At 37.8% G+C, this 17,184-nt stretch overlaps 1 protein-coding gene across 2 annotated transcripts in view; it reads left to right on the top strand.

Moving 5' to 3' along the window:
- AFTPH (aftiphilin) overlaps positions 1 to 16,864 on the top strand; it is a 41,825-nt gene extending 24,961 nt beyond the window's left edge. The window contains exons 7-10 of one of the 2 annotated variants that reach the window (XM_083857799.1): positions 4,219 to 4,279; positions 5,947 to 6,030; positions 9,876 to 9,999; positions 15,636 to 16,864. In XM_083857799.1, the coding sequence (XP_083713925.1) occupies positions 4,219 to 4,279; positions 5,947 to 6,030; positions 9,876 to 9,999; positions 15,636 to 15,780 (414 nt within the window). In that variant the 3' untranslated portion in view covers positions 15,781 to 16,864. The remainder of the gene's footprint in view (positions 1 to 4,218; positions 4,280 to 5,946; positions 6,031 to 9,875; positions 10,000 to 15,635) is intronic. The other variant, XM_083857800.1, reaches the window with a different exon arrangement.
- The last annotated feature ends 320 nt before the right edge of the window (positions 16,865 to 17,184 follow it).

The following is a 17,184-nucleotide window of genomic DNA, read 5'->3' as shown; positions in this document are numbered from 1 at the left end:
ATTCATGTTCTTTGCTCAAGGAAAAATTCTCCGATGTTTGAGGGCTGGCATTTATGGCACTTATATACAGATCAGTGTCTGTGTGTATGTGTGACTTCCTGCTAAGGGAATAAGACTTTGGAAGACTGATGAGGCAAAAGTAATAGGGGAAAGAACATTTTTATAAACACAGAAATGCTTCCTAAGTGTTCTGTTGTAGGCCAACAGACAAAAGCATGCGGAGATTTAAAATTGAGAACTTTAGAACTAATAAAAAGCAGCAAATGAGCTGCAGTGTTTCTTCCTAGTTTTGATATAAACTCTGAATGTTTTGCCTTCATTCCCTGCAGTGGGTCTCACTGAGTTAGGCTGTGGAAATAGAGTGAACAAATTTCCATCTAAGGCATTTAAGCTATAGGGACAAGGATTTTGAAATTGAGCTCTCAAGCAAGTTGCTGACTGGTTTGTCACATTAGTTTATTGTATAAAGATGATTTTTGTAGAGTCATTCTCTTTTATATTTGAAGGTAGCATCTAAATTCTTCTTTAATCTGTTGTTTATCTTGACAATTGAGGGGTTTATTTCTCTGTTCCTCTGTGCTCATAACTGTAAGGCAGTAAACAGAATATGAAATAATCCCCTGATTACTGTTGCCTTGATCTAAGCATGATGTTTCAAAGACTTCACAGGGCTGAAGTAAAAGGCTCTGTCAAGGCACATCAGGTGTAAGGAGTGGCTGGTGGAACAGGCACCCTTTGATTGTGAGACCCAGGACAGGTGCCTCCTCCTTTTTTTGTACAGCTCTAGTGGTCTTCTGCATCACAGCCAAGTCTGCAGGCAGTGCATGCAAAATACATTCCAGTGTTTGTCTAAGGGTTGCTGTCTGGACTTAATGATGACTCCTTTCTCTTGGTGTGATACTGTTTTCTGGTTAGTGTTGTTTTAAAGTTTATTTATCTGCTTCTTTTTGGATTCTTTGAAAAAAAAAAAGTTGTCCAGATATTTCTGCTCTTCTGCTATTGCTTCAAAGTATTCTCTTCTCTTCTCTCCATTTGGAACTCTATTTCTTTGGTAGAGTTACCAAGTTTGCCAAGTTTTACTTAGTGAATTTTATATTGGAACAAAAATCTGCAGTGATCCAGACCTTTGGAGAAGAAAATTACCAGTGATTCTTTTCTGCAGGTGCCCATTACGGCACGTCTGCTTGCATGTAAGCCACTGAATTAGGGATCAGGTTATAATAGAAATATACATCTTACACTTGCTGGCTATTAGGGACTGAACCTTAATTAAACCCCGTGGGGTGACAGTCTCTAAAAACACTTTTAATTACATAAGAGACCATCAGGACTTCTGACAATGACAGATGCAAACTACCATGTTATTGGCCACCAGCCAAGGGCTCCATCAGGAGCTGCTCTACAGTTATGCGTGTGAGGAAGATCCAAGAGTGTGAGAGTGTGTGCAGCTTTGTTGACAGAGTAAGAAAGATTTGCAGGTAAGAACTACGTGCTCTTCTGTCAGATGGCAGCTGTGTGAAGGGGTTGTCTGAAAAGAGCAGCTTTCAGAAATTATATAAATTTGCCAGTGAATACACACAGTGAAATGTATGAATTACTTGCATGTAAAGCTTTTTCTGGAATGTGTATGGTGCTCATTTGTGGGATCCATTTAAATATTGACATTGTATTTGTATTACAAGTCCTTTTATTCTTTTAACCCAGCTTTAAGACAGCAAAATGCTTCCTTTTTTTCTTATTTTGTTTAATTTTCCTTGGGTAATTATTGGCACAGACACAAACATTTACATTTTACTCTTTTGGATTATAAGAGCTCTTACATAATACATTCTAAAATTACTGTTTGAAAACATCTCTTGCTTGTATCAAAGTGAAATATGATGCAGTAAAACCAGCAGGCATTTTAATTTCCTTTTTCTTACTTCCTTAACATTCAGAGTAGTCCTCTGACAGCTGAGTATGCTTTTTCATTTCTGTACTGTGTCCTGTAATCTGAGATGGAGGCCTCGAGGAGTGAAAGCAGTGTGCTCCATTTCTCAGTTTTCTCCTAGACTGGGCACTTTCCTTTAAGCATGTTATTAAAATAATAATTGCAGTAGCCTAACAGCCTCACAGTTTCAGAAAGGCTAAACATTATATTCCCATTTGCAGGGTATGTTCCCACTGACTGAGGTTTCAATGCCTGTGTTCAGGTGTCCCAGTGTAGCTTTCTTAAGGCTGAGGTAATTAGAAGCAGAAAACTTTCTGTTTAATTTTGCTTTTTCCTCTGCCTTCTCTTTTCACTTTGTTTGCTACTGTATAGACTGGGCCTTGCCAGCATCCTGTATAGGTGAGGGCTGCTTTACTTACCCTCTCTTTGGCAAAGTAGTTGAGCCACTCAGCAGAGCTGCCTCATCCCACAGAGCAGACTAATATTCTTGGTATATTCTTACTGATTTGGAGTCAGACTCATTTTTTCCCATCTTAGGAAGAATTCATCACATCTTTTGTCCTTTCCTTGTCAAATCTAAAAGTCAAGCCATCATTAAAGGCAAAGATTTAGCAAGCCATTGATGCCATTTTTTCCATGCAGCTCTGTCACAGTCCTCAGGCCTGACTCAGGCCTTTGACATAAAATCTCGTGGGTGTTTTCCTCAGTAAGAGAGTTGGTCGGAAGCCACTTTGTTTCAATTTCAGTTCATTTTGCTCAGGGCAGAAAGCTACTAAATTATCATACTCACTACCCTTTTCTTTTCCTACAAACTCCTTTTAATGTTAATATATTTTACATGTGACAAAGTTCAAACAAGCTGCTGATGATAGTGATCATTACTTCATCAGGTGGAGCTTCCACACTGCTGACATTATATCTACATGCCAATAATTTCAGTGCCAGTAAGATCATTCCCAAAGCAAAGTAAAAAGTGAAGAATTAGTTTCTTAACCTCCGTGAGGAGAATACTGTTCAAGCCTGTGCTCAGTACTGAAAATATTTTTAAGGCATTAGATGGTAAACGTCTTGCTTAGAAAAATCTTTCCTATAAGTAAGAACAGAAATCTCCAGCTCCCTTTGTTTTGCTTCCTGTAAACATCTAGCACTGAGGAAATGCCTTTTACAGTGAGTTTAATTGTGCTACAAAGCTACCTCAAGTTGCTACAGTCTTGATTAGTGAATCTGCATTTTTCTTCAGTGTCAGATGGTTGGAAGTTTTAAAATTAAAAAACAAAGGCTGATTTTCTACAAAAGCAAAGAGAAGGTATGTCTCAGCCCCTGGAAGCTTAGCGAATACTGATGCATTTTAAAAAACATGGCTGAGAACATGTGTTGCTTTTCTTTCATACTGTGATTGTTCTGTTAGAAGTTGAGGGCACATCCTTTCCCAGTGCTTCACAACAGCTGACCTCACTAGGGAGAGAGCAGAGTGTAATGCACAAAAGTAGAAAGGATCAGCTTGTTCCAGACATTTCTGCTACTGACTCCTCAGTTTGTGTCCTGAGAGTACAGGAGGGCAGTGCACCTGAACACACCTTCCCTGTAGAGCATGGTCCCTGCTGCTTACTTGTGTCCAAAAGGCAAGGGTGGGCTCCCAGGAGGAGTCAATGTTTCCATACTCCTCTTGTTCAAGCATTGCTGCCAATGGTTTGTATATAGATCAGGATGAGTTAACTGATATATGAAAGGATGCATTGTCACAGGACTTTTATTTTTAAAGAAGGTGGAGTGGAGAGGGTGTTCATAGTTTGTCCCTCCTGTGTGGGGATTATGTTTCTTAAGGGCAAAACAAACCAAAAGAATGATGGGTTGTTTGATGATAAATAATACATATGATCAAGAATGGATGCACAGACAGCTTTCACTGTTCTGAATTTGCCCTGTAATTGTGTATACATAACTTTTTATGCTAACCTTATCTTCCGTGGAAGTAATAGTTTAATTTCCAACTATACCTTAAGGTTTGTTATTCAATACATATGTTTTAGTTAAATTACCAATCCTGTTTGAGTTAGAAGTTACCTAATCTGTGCTGTTCAGAATTTAATGGACTTCCTGTGGTAGAATGAATCTATTTTGAATCTCTAGTGCATATTATGAAATACACATCTCCCAATAGTTGGGGTTTGATCATTTAGTTGTCTTTTTTTAGTGTTTAGATGCTAAAGAATCTGTTGTTTGAACTGCTTTGCATTGTTGTAACCTGAACTGACTATGAAATCTGATTTCTGACTTTTCAACTCTAGGAATCTCTACCACCTGTCCAGTTTGACTGGAGTAGCAGTGGCCTTACTAACCCTTTAGATGGTACGTCTCTCCGTAGAGCCTCTAGCACCAGAGCTAGAGATAAGAAAGCTACAAAGTTCAGACAAACATCTATCTGCTGATTATTTTTTTAAAATATATATACACACACACATATATAAAAATATATATATATAAAATACTTATTTCTTATTCCTAACTTTGGAAATTCAGGCTTTCTTTCTGATTAACAGTTGCCCCTTATGTGAAGTATTGCATAGTTTGAAAAATACGAAGTTAAGTATTATTTTAGATTCCTGCCATACGCTAGTGACACAGTGGCAATATTAACACTTCATTATGTATAATTGCAGATTATAATGAAACTCTGAACAAATGAGCATTTTAGGTTGATGAGTTTTACTTCTTAAAAGTATTTTTCACCAGTCAGCTATCTCTTTAGACATCCTCTGAATGACAAACTTCTGTATAGTGGCTACTTCAAAGCACAATATTTTAACCACAAACTGTTTGCAAAATATACACTTCCTGAGCTGAAAGTTTTCAGATTTAAAGATAATTTTATATTTCAAAAATGTGACTTCATTCATGATCACTTTTGCTTACACTACAGAGCTAATTATAGCTAATATATTAAAGAAGTAGCTACGAACTTATTTGTATCTGTAAATGTAAATAGTTATCACCTAAAGGACCCTTCACCTATGTCTATTTTAATAGCAGAGTGACTTGTGCCACTGCCTCCAGTGTCAGAAATGTAAGTGCATGCAAAGGAAATAAAACAAGTTCTGGAAACTTGTTTGATGGACAGACTAGAAACCTATCAAGAAACTCCTTTACAAGGAGCCTGCTGACAGCAACTGATTGATGCCACACAAGCTCCAAGGCAGGCTCAGATAAAAGTGCATCTCTTACTGCACTGGTGTTGCCACACTGTTGTTGCAGAGTGTGTGGGATGTAAGAGTTTGGATAGCAATATCATGGTGCTGAAGGAAAGCCTGGATGGACCCTTTTGCTGTTGTCTGGTGTCTTACTACTTCAGTCAATCATCATGCTTTCTTTTTAACAAACAACTTTAAAATGTATCTTGGTTTGATTTTTCTGTTTTAGTACTAAAGGGGAACAGTATAATTTGCCAGTGAGGAACTGGGCATAAGAGGGGCATTTGTTACCCAGTGGTCACACTGCTTTAAGATAATGATAATTAATAGCTTAAAGCTGCTAAATAAAGTTTTTATTTTTTTTTTCTTTTTGTTCTTTGCTATTTGAGGCTCTGCTAAGTTTTCCTGATGAAAGAATGGCTTTCAATTTCAGTGAGGGGAGAAAAAGCCCATTATATTTTAACTATCAATTGACCTATATATTGTTTCCCTTTAACTGGTCACCTCTCTCTCTCTTTCTCTCTGGGTCGTGCTGGTTCTCTTTTATTTCTAGATCGAAATAAATATTTCTATTTTAAAGTTACTAGTGTTGATTTCCTTGCTGCATTGTACATGAGGAAACGTGCACTGAATTAAGTTGTTAACATTTTAGAAGGTACAAACTAATACTGTAAGCATTGTTTTCATGTCGATTTTTTAAAATTGCGTACTGAGTACTAATTATAACTTGCATGTTCAAGTGTGTGTCTTACCCCTTTTTACACATAAACCCCTCCCTTGGCTTACCTTCTATATGGCTGCCTACCAACACGGTCACTGAATTTCAAGCTAGTGGAGGTTCCACTCTTCTGAACCTTGATTTCTTTGGGCCCGTGGATGACAGTAGCTCTAGCAGCACCACCACAATCCCAGGTCAGCAGAGTGTTCAAACCACAACTGTAAGAATATAACGACTTACTAAAAAAGCATGAGCACATCACTTGACTTTCCTACAAACAAGGAGAAGTTTTTCATTGCCTTTTCTCTAAAATGTCTCTCTACTGCGTTTTTCCTTTAATCTGTGTTCTGTTTTCTGATGTTTTGTATCGAGTACGAAGTATTTAAAAGGTACTGTCAGCTCTGTATTTGTCACCTGCTGAAGGAATGAATGGCTTTTATGCTCTTGCAAAGAAGATGTTAAAACACTTGTTTCAAATTAGAAATTCCAGAAGTTAACTCTTCTAAGCACTTAAGGAAATTCAAAAAAATGGTGCCGATGTGGCTGGCAATTGCTAAAATACAAGGCTTGCTCTCTTCTCTGAGTGCCTTCAAATTGCGGGATGTTTGGAAGCCATGTGTGAATATAAATTTATCAACCTTGATACATCACAGCCCAGGAGGTCATGGACTGCTACTAATAATACAGTGAAAAAGGTGTTTTAACAGCCTTTATAATAGAAAAGGATAGTTGCATGTTTGTGGGGTATTAGAAGTTCATGGATGTTAATTTTGAAGCTAAAGCATTTTATCTGCAACTTACTCCCTTAAAAAGGAGATGAAAACACTACTCTCTCATTGAATTACTCAGAAAGTAATTGAATTAATTTATCACGTGGTTTTTACATGTTCTGAGTATTTTGCATGAGCTTGTGAAAACCTACACTTTGAATAAATTTCTGCAGGAATTTCAGGGAACACTTTGGGGATTTGTTCCAGTGCCTAGGTTAAGTTGATAAGGCAAGCACTCCTTCAATACAATGCCTGAAGCCATGATAATCAATTTCTTCATAGGAAAAATATTTTTCCTCTTAGTGATTTTAGTTTTTAAACTCCATTCATTAGATGTTTGGGGTCCTCCCACATTTCAAATAAGTGATTATAATTATTATGGATTTTTTTGTTGTTTTTAGAAACACACTTTTTTAGTTTTAAAATCTAATCACTGAGAGCAATTTTATGGCATGGCAATCTAAATGACTTTTTATTCCACCTTGGAGAAATACCATTATCAGATGAAAGAGGGCAGATTTGTCATGGAAGTGACAGCTAGCAAAGTCAAGGTGCTCGAGTCCTAGAGATTCTTTTCTAAGTGTGTGCAATTCCACTGACACAAGTCACCAGTGCCCAGTACACGGATTATTGCTTGTGTAGTTGGGTACGTGCATTATTGCTTGTGCAGAAGGTATACACACTGGAAGGGGTTACTGGAGGAATTAGTCTTTTATTGCATTTTATTTTTTATGTTGTTGTTTCATCAAGTTACAGATATCACCTTGTATAATATGCCCTATAGTGCATTTTTTTTTTTTTTTCTTTCTTTATTTTGGTTTGACTTTGGGGTTTTTTGTTTTTTTTTTTTTTTTTCTTACTGACTTGTTTCTGGGAAAGTCATTTGTATCATGGCTTGCAGCTCGTGTGTTTGTGTGTGTGTTTAGGAGCTTTGTGTGGGGTTTGGTTGGCTAACTTTCCTTCAATATCTCATTAAGGTTTTGCAGTGGTTTCCTTAAATATTCTCTCATCATTTGAGTAAAATGGAGAATATGCAACTCTTAAAAAATCCATAAAATAATTGAAAGAAAAATTGCTAGAATTTTTTTTTGCTTAAAGAAGATACTTTTATCAGAAGTTTATTCTTTCTTTGGAGACTTAGTTTTACTTGCTATAGATTGACACTGAATTCTTCTCAGTCTGATGTCTTCTTTACTGAAAATAACTTTTGAATAAAAATTTTCATTCCACATTGTGAACAGGGAGTTACTAATTTCTAGTATTTTACCACAGATTCAGTGTATTGTTTTATTTTTCATGTTAATAGTTTAACATAAATGCAGCTGAGCAAGAGGTGCCTAAAGAACAGTAAATTGAGCAGTGACATCCCAATACAGGACTGTCAATGGGAATATCTAAATGATGTAACTTACAAGGTTGCATTTAATGTTTGTTGCAGAGTTGCATGTCAAAGGGCTCCTTCCTTCAATTAGCTTTCCAATTTGTACCTTAATGGGATTTCTCAGGCTTCTGCAAGTCAAAGTGTATTTCTTCAAGGCTTCCTCTCCCTGATTGAAAGTGGATATTTTATGGAATATTTGGGCTATTTCCTACTTTTTGAAGTTCTGTAAACATCTGACATTATTAGAAGTCTTGGTATACTGGTCTCAGGACAGTACATATTTTGATATTTTGCATGGAACTGGATCAAATCAACTGTTAAAATCCAGACATTAAAGAAAAAAAAGTTAAAAGGACAGCTGTTTAATTTCTAATCAACCAGATGATTTTCTTTATTTTACATTTTGGTCAGCTTAGTTTCCTCACAATAAAAGAAGAATTAACTTGTGCCAAAAGGATAAATGATCAAGACACTGCTTGTGGAGAGCTCTTGCAAAGCAGGTTTGAGGATGATTAACATCATCTATTACCACACACAGTGCTGCAGTTACTCCTGGTAGAGGCAGGACAATAGGCACTGGCGTTTATTTTTAATCAATTTTTTATTAAATAAATATTTAATAAATATTTAGTAATCAAATCAAAAACAATCTTTTGGTTCTTCAGGAATGCTTCTAAAAGCATCTTGATCCTGGGAAGTAAGCTGGATACAATCCTCAGCAAACATTAATAAATGCTGGGTTTGTATCAGGGAGCTGCATGGGACCATCAGCTCCTGTTTAGTACAGAGCACCTGTTTAGTACAGAGGTGTCTGTAAATAAACACAGTGCTTATGAGAAAAAATTCTGCGCTGTCTTTGAAAAACACCTTGAATGGCACATATGCACACTTCATGAAACCCCTGAAGCATAAAATATCTGAAACTGTAACTAGGGAAATATCAGCAATTTAAAATACAACAAAATTTGTTATAACAGTCTTTCCTCTTGATTTATTTTGGTAATTCTAATTCCTAGAGTTTTTTGGGGTTTTTTTGAGGAATAGTATGCAATGTTTAAAAATCCTAGAGCTACTTCCTACTGAGATGTGATGCTTGATACTAAACAGGTAGAATTTAACTCATACATATATATTTTGTGCATACAGGTTTCCATTGTTTGCAATGTTTTCAGAATGACCTCTGCTGCTAAAATTTGAAATCCATTTGCAACAAATGTGGTGTCAAAATTCAGCGTCTGACCTCAGATACCTGAAGCCAGGAATTCAAGGCTGAAACATTCAGATTCTTAATGCCTTAGAAATACATGAAAGGCGAGAAGGGAGCACAGACTACAGTTTTGGTAGTCCTGTGCATGTTAATATGTAACTTTTTTTAATGCCATTCCACTCCTGTGTTTCATAAAAGCTGCTTTTCCTCATTTAAAATTTCGACACAACCCCCAGTGAAAAGCCAGATGCTAAATGCACTCTATTGCAGGCCAGTGTTGTTTGTAATCTCTAGGTGAAGAGTTGGTCCCTGTTAACATGCAGTGTTCTTTTAATACAGCCAGTTGAGCAGAAGCAATTGAAACAATCCATTTTGACAATTTTATACAGGTTTCACTGTCAAAAGTCAATCAGGCTGGTTTTGTTTACTCACAGACTGAGACCTTGTATGCCAGACTTGATCCAAGGTGTGTGTTTTGTACTGCAACTTAAAAAGCTGCTGAAAAAGGATGGGGAGAGAGTATGATGCTTCAGAAACATGTTCTGTCATGTTCTTTTCATGTATCTTGAAATTATAAATGATTCAGATGTTTACAGAAAACAGTCTCTAGCAAGTTGGTCTGTGACTAATTATGACTCTACTTGCCACCAACCATCACTGATTATTATTTTATACTATAAGGTGTGGATCCTGAGTTGTATGAATTGACAACCTCAAAACTGGAAACTTCCAATGCAAGCAGCAGAGTGACTGATGCATTTGCAAGGCTCATGTCCACAGTGGAGAAGGCAAGCACGTCCACAAGGTAAATAGTCTTCATTGCAAAATAATCTTGATTGCATGCTTTTCTTCTAAGGGTGGCTTGAAATGTTGAGGCCTGAATGTGTGTGAAGTTTTAGGGTGGAAGTTCCTGAATGATCAAAAGGCTTTGAATTTGAAGTTCAATGTAGTGTAGTTCCTATTTCAAATTATCTCAAAACTCTAAAATAAGATGGGTAAGAGTTTATGAGCTGAAGGAAAAAGATTGCCAAGACCTGTGTTGAAAAGGTAGGGCCAAAAACTGAACGTGAGGAGGCAACTTGCTGAACTCCAGAGCTGGTTCCTGAGTGTTGCAGGGTAAACTGAATCAGTTCAGTGACCTAGGACTGAGACAGAGGACTCTCCTTGGACTCTCTGTAATTTATAAATACAGAATGTTCCACAAGTAAAATGATAACAGACTAGTAATTATGACTATATTTATCCCTTCACAAATATTTCTAACACCTGTCAGAACTTCAGTGACCAAACATTAGTTTAATTTTGCTGTTGCAGGTTAAGGATTGAGTGTGGAGCTAGTTTAGGATGTCATTTCTGCCTCAGTGGAGCACACATGAAGTAGTTTTGTGGGTTTTTTTATAGGTAGTATCAATGGAAAGGCTTTAGACATCAAATGGCTTTCTTGAAGTATGGACTTTTGATTGGGAACAGAATAAGTCTCTCCATTTATCTTGTATTCTTTAGGTTTATTTTTTACGTATATCTTAGCAGTAGGATCCTAGACTATCTTAACATATAATTAATGTCTGTTCCCATTAAAAGGAATGCTGAGGAGTCTTTACCAAGTAAAACATTGTTTTTTAGAAGTGTGTGCCTCAATGTGCAACAAGTAGATGGTAACATTTCTTCACTCCCAAGTGAGCTTTAGTGTTTATTTTTAGATATGTTTTCATGCTGCAGCCCTTAGGAGGAGGCATGGTAATGGTGGGATGGAGTTGGCTTGTTAAAAATTACTAATTTGTAATTTTCAAGGGTTCTTTTAAAACGTGTTCTTTCACTGAGAAAACTGTCTTCCGAGTTTTCCTGCAGTGATAATTTTGAAAGTGAACATGAAATCAACAAGCCATGAAATTTCAAGGGAGAACCAGTAGAGGGAACTCCCCACTTGATACTGATTTTGGGTCTTTTGGGTTGCTTCTTTTTCTGTCCATGGAGTGCACATACCCTTCCTGGAGATACTGTAGTGGCAATTTGGCTTTCAGGAATTAGAAAACCTAGTTACAGTTGAAATACTTTTGTATTATATTCTAAGCTTAATTTAAAAGTAAGCACAGCAGGACATGCAAATGTATCTTTGTTGTATCTGCGCTCTTAGATTTGTACCTTGCTTTAAGATGTGTTAGCTTTTTGTTTACAAAAGAGCTTTGCTTAAATGAATGTTGACCCTCATTTTTCTGTTCTGTTCTTTTATATATATATATATATATGAGGGGTTTGTGTTTTTTCCCATTTGTGCTTCTACAATGCACTTGAAAGCTCTTGCTTGTCCTCTTAAAGCTGTTTATCCAGATGTCAGAGCTCTTCCCCTGTTCTGGAGAGGAATTGGTTCTAGATCTGTGATGTAGCAATATATCAGGCTGGGGACCTCAGACTTGGAGGCTAAGTTCAGATACACAAAAGGATTAGCTCTTCTCACAGTTTAATACATTTTGTATATTCTTATCAACTCTAATTAAAAAAAAAAAAATCAAGTGCTTTTTATTCATGATTTCATGCTCCCCAAAAGAAAAGCAGTCTGTTTTTTTCAAGCTAGAAACCTTCTGAGAAATAAGAAGGTGTAGCCTCAGGAGTATGCCAAATAGTGTGGCACAATGTTAGCTTTTTGTAATATATTTTGTTTTTCTTTTCAATTTTTTAAATTCTTTTGAAATGAACTGGAGACTTTAAAATAGGAGTAGCTGGGTACAGCCAGTCAACGAGAAGGAGGATCATGCACCAGCCTGGAAATGTTAACTATCAGACTGAGGTAGACAAAACCAGTGGATTAGGATCACTTTGATGGCAACTTCAGTTGTGCTGAGGCTATCCCATGTCTTGGCTGAACTCAAGATCTTCGGGGTAAAGTTTAGAGTGAAAATTTGACTGTTCAGCTGTGGGATGCCATGTGAAGAGTCGCCTTTGTCTAAAACAGCCCTGTCTTTAGTTGCAAAGCCATCTCTTGAACCAGAAAGTCAGTTTCTCAGCAGGAAAGTATTGGGAGAAGAAGGAAACTTCCCCCTCAGCTTGAGCCTGAAACCTTGATGGCAGCAGTAAGTGTTGAAGGTCAGGGATGCTGTGCAGCATTCCACAGAGACTCTCCAGCCTTGCCTAGTTCCATAGAATTGGCAGAGATCAAAAGTTCATCTGCTGTCTTTTTGAAGGAAAGCAGAGCACTTATACCTTTCCAAGAAATGGCCAAAACCCTCCTCATTTAAACTGGAAATACTCCTTGGGGATGGTATTGGATGGAGCAGGCTAACTCCTAATTACAGAGTGTTTTTAAAGTACACTTCTCTAATCAGCTCATTATCGCTGATAAAGCCTGGCCTTGCTGGTGCTGTCCTAAAAACCGTTTGCAAACATGAGAGGTGGCTGAAGCCCTGAAAGACTTGAATGCTGCAGGAAGGAGTTGGAATGCAAAACAGAACAGTGACATGCGAGTGATGGATGGACAAAGCATTCCCTCTTTCTTGCCAGATTTTCTTCCAACAACTTTGCTGCCTGTCAGTCTGGTTCATTTCTTGTGGCTTAGTGTTCACATGCCTTTGGAAAGGAAATTAGTGCCTACAGGTAGAGGGGCTGATACAAATGCTTGGGTAGGGAGGGAATGTAACCTAGTGTAAGAGAAGAGATAGATGGGGACAAAGTGTGCTGTAGAGGATTATTTTGAAACCTGAATGAGGCAGAGACTTTGTTTTGATCCAAGGATGGGTTTTCTTTCATGGTTTTGTAATCTAAAGTTCTGATTCCAAAGCAGACAGAAGTAGTACAGCTGCCACTGAGAGTCCACCCCCTCCGGAGTCTGTTCTTTAGGCCATGGTACCTAGAAATGAGGAGTGCATGAGCAGGAGAAGCTCTGCAAGAATCCCCTCAACTGATCAGGGCTCTGCAAAAGAAGCTCTTGGGAACAGGAACATCTTCAGCAAAACTGGTGCTGAAGTTAATGCACAGTTATTTCTCTTGCCTCTATTAAAGGACATCACAGTTTGCTAAGTAAGACCTCTCTGCAGTGATGATGCTTCTTTGTCTTTTAAAATTAGAGAGTTAATGAATAACTCTTTGGGGTTGCCCTGCTGATATTTGCTAGCAAAAGTGTTGCTTGTTACCCAGACAGGGTACTTGCAGTGTCCAGTTTTATTGTATTGCAGAGGGGTTTGCTTCTCTCCATTGAGGAATGGAGAATTTTGGCCATCTCACCCTTTTCTGCACTGAGATGATTTCAGAAAAGAGTTTGAGTCTCATTAGCAAGTGATTGTATCTATAGTTCTGTCTTGGTCATGGTTAAGCAGTGGTTCCTATTTTAGTGTGTTAGCCTCTCCTGCTTTATAGATACCTTTTACATTGCGTTGGAGCAGATAAATTATTGCAGAGGGGGAACATTCCAGCCGGAAGGGGAGCAGTTTGTAACTGGGTGAGACTGGCACCTGGCTGGGCTCCCTGGTGAGAGAGCAGCTGGGACAGCAGGGGTGATGGCATTGTCCTGTGATAAAGGTGCTGCATGTGGCCATGGCATGAAATGCAGTGCTGCCTCTGGGACCCAGCAGTGCCATTCCTTAGTGTGCTGTAGTTGAGCAGAGGAGGAAGAGGAATATAAATAGTAAGGAGTGTGTGAGCTCCATCTGATGAACAATTACAGGAACGTCTCCAAGGCAGTCTTCTTCCCTTGGCTTCCTCTGTCAAGCACTCCTTTGTTAGCTCTAAGTCCTTGATCATCAGGAGTTTGTACCTTTAAGAGGCTTGTGGTAAGTGATTATTAGTGGTGGCACCAGATACTGATAACACAGTGGTGGGTGAGAACCACATTTCAACAGCTCAGAGATAGTCCTTTGAGTGCAAACAGAGCTGACTGTGAAGTTGTTAGAGGAGGCACATTGGCTCTCTGCTTCTTCCTTCAGCAAATCCAGCACACAGCTTTGTTTATCCTCCAGAATTTGGTAATCTGCCTAGTCAGTAGCTCATGAAATTCCATTGCAGTAGAGGAAAAAAAAAAAAATTGCTGTTCTGTGAAGGTAAGTCAGATTTAGTGTTTAGAGTGCCTCATCCAGAGAACTTTCATCGAGTGGGGATTTCAAGTAGCAAACAAAAGTGGTAGTTCAATGTCAGCAGAATGATCAGTGATGATGGTCAACACAATCATCAGATGTCAAGGATGTGTTTGACTCCAGTTCTTTTTTTCCTTCTAACTAAGGAATTCTGAGGCTGCTGTGGAAGCAAACATGTAGCCCCCTTGCTTTCCACTGGGCTCTCCTCAGCTGGAGAAGCAATCCTCATGGGGGCTGACAAAAAAGTACAAGCTGCTTCATGATTGGAGTGGACATTACCCTCTCATGGGATTGGTTTAAAGTTTTATAAATGAGACCAGATACAGAAATGAAATTTCTGAAGTGTTCTAGAGACAGCAGTTTCTTTGGTTCAAGCATTTTGTCTCAGCTTTTTTTTTTTTTTTCCCCAAAGGTGAGGGAGCTCGTTCAGTTGGAATTTCTTACATCATTACAGGATTTTTAGCAGGTGCCTTTTTGAAACTGGAATAATGTTTGATGGAAAACTGAGTATTTCTGGTAGTAGGCAGTGTTCTTCAAAGATAAGCCAGATGTGTGTAAAGTGTGGATGTTTGGGCAAAGGAGAGGGGTCTGTGGCAGTCTGAGCCAGCTTTCATTTCACTTGGGAAGTGTGAGTTTTTTTGCGTAATAGTGGGAACCAAGCGACATGGGATTCAGATTTCTTTATTTGTTTGTGCTCAGTAATTCTTGTGAATAATGCAAAAGGCAAAGTAAACCCTAGTGATTCCCAAACTGCTGTATGTATTGTGGCTACTCATACTCCTGCACTTCAAAGCAAGTGGATACACTTATTTGTGAGACACCTTCTGCTGAATCCTGAGGGGGAGAAAAGGTTTTGGGATCACAGTGTAGAGTGGCATGATGTGCAGTCTGAGAACAGTCGTGTTGAAAACACAGCCTAAGTGCTTTTTTTATTTTAAAATTATTGAGAAGTAACTTAGGAGTTTCTTAATGTCCTTTTAAGATCTTTCCCATTTTAATTTTGAAGAATTGTACCCGATTCAGGTAGTTTAGAACTAATGCTCCAGCTGTTTTTTTTTTCTAGAATATGGGCATGGTTGTCTCTTCAAAGTAAGTCTTGAAGCTGCTAAAAACTAGAAAAAAAAATCTGTAAAAATTATCATTTGAATAGGAGTTTTTTTTCTTTATTGCAACAATATACACAGGAACATTTTGCTGACTCTCTGTTAACACATTATTGGTAGGCAGGTAGGTATTATAACATTAGACTACCTTCAAGTAGCTTACAGAAGTGCCTGTCAGTGGGAGACAAGCTGACAGAACATTGCTTCAATCAGTGATTGAGTGATCCCAAGGATATCAGGTACTAGATTAATGCACTTTGTTCTTTTCTTCCCAACAGGAAGCCTAAAAAGGAAGAACATCTTAGTGAAGAGGCTGCCAAGGTGATTTCTAGCCTTCCTGACTTAACTTTCATGCATGCCAAGGTGTTGATGTTCCCAGCCACATTAACACCTTCAACAAGCTGCCAAGAAAAGGTAGACTAAAGTGATGTGAATTGGACGTTTTCTATTGATTTTTTTTTCTTCCCTCTGCGGGTCGTAAAAAGCAATCTTGCTTTAATTAAAAAAATATCAAGTTCAGATGATTTGTTGGTAAGCAGCACTAGAAAGGTATACATAGTAATGTATATTTATTTACATACTGGAGTCCTAAATTTATATTAGAGAAAAATGTAAATAATTGGGGGTAAATCTTTTTGAAGATCTATTCTTTTTGTTGTGCTGGGCTGTATACATTTATGTCTTTGTGAAATACACTGGTGGTGTCCTTCTTAAAAAACTTTTAAAAGTTAAAAAAAAAAATCCTATAAACACATAATGAAAACTTCAATCTTCACAATCTGTGAAGTTCCCCCTTAAGACTTTCAGATTGCATTGAGCAACTTTTTCTTTCCTGCATATATTAAAATACTTCTTGCTGGAAAAAAAAAATCAAAAGGTTATGTTGTCCCTTTTGTGGGTTTTTCAGTTATTGTTTCTTTAAAACCCAGTAATTTCTTTTGTGTTTTAACAAGCTTAAGATGTGTTTTTCCTTTTCTTTTCCCCCATCCCCTCCCCCTGTTTGATTGGTTGGCTGATCAGTTTTTATGTTCTTGAACTTCAGTAGTATGACTCTGTCACTGTATAGCCTTTTGAAAGGTATGCTGTCAGTAACTTCTTGTTCCAGTTATGGATTACTGTCTGAACACTTGATTATTTTTTTTTTTTTTTTTTTTGGTCATTAGAAGGTTGTCTGCTCTTAATCAGTTTGATTTGGAAAAGAAGGACCAAAACAATATGAATGTCTTACAATGAAATTTACCTGTTAAAAATTTTTATGTTCTGTTGTACCACTATTCCTGTTTGATTTTGCACAGTGTAAAATGACATAATCATAGATTGCTATGGTTTTAGGCTGTATATACAGTAAAAAACTATGGGTTGTAAATGTCTGGGGAAATTCCTATGGAAAAAAGAGAGCTATGTCGAAGAACCTCTAAAAAGGTCAATATGCATGCCCAAGGTCTTTTGAGATTTAAGTGTGTAAATTTCCTTTTAGCTTACACAAAATAAAATAATTTAAAAGATACAGATGTATACAGCCTGCTATTTTTTTTTTTACAGAATGTATGCATTACTCACCTCTCTGTTAGGGGTAAAATTGATGCACTGTAGGAACTTCTGATTTGTGTTGCTCAGTCCCACGAACCACACATGGCAGTGGATTTTCCTTCAATTCTCCTGTCTCTTTATCGTGTTGGGAGTCAGTCTTTTACTTGTACCTCCAATTTCCCTTCTGGCTTGTAGAGCAATGTGGCTCATTGGGGTTAGAGACATTTGGGGTTAGAGACTTCTTCAAAGCCACTGGTGGTACTCAGCTGTGAGAAACACCAGCTATGGTGAGGTGAG

The sequence above is a fragment of the Zosterops lateralis genome, assembly GCF_965231275.1.
Source record: "Zosterops lateralis genome assembly, chromosome: 3".
NCBI lineage: Eukaryota > Metazoa > Chordata > Aves > Passeriformes > Zosteropidae > Zosterops > Zosterops lateralis.
Note: the sequence above shows the minus strand (reverse complement) of the source record. Positions and strands in the feature narration are given on the sequence as shown.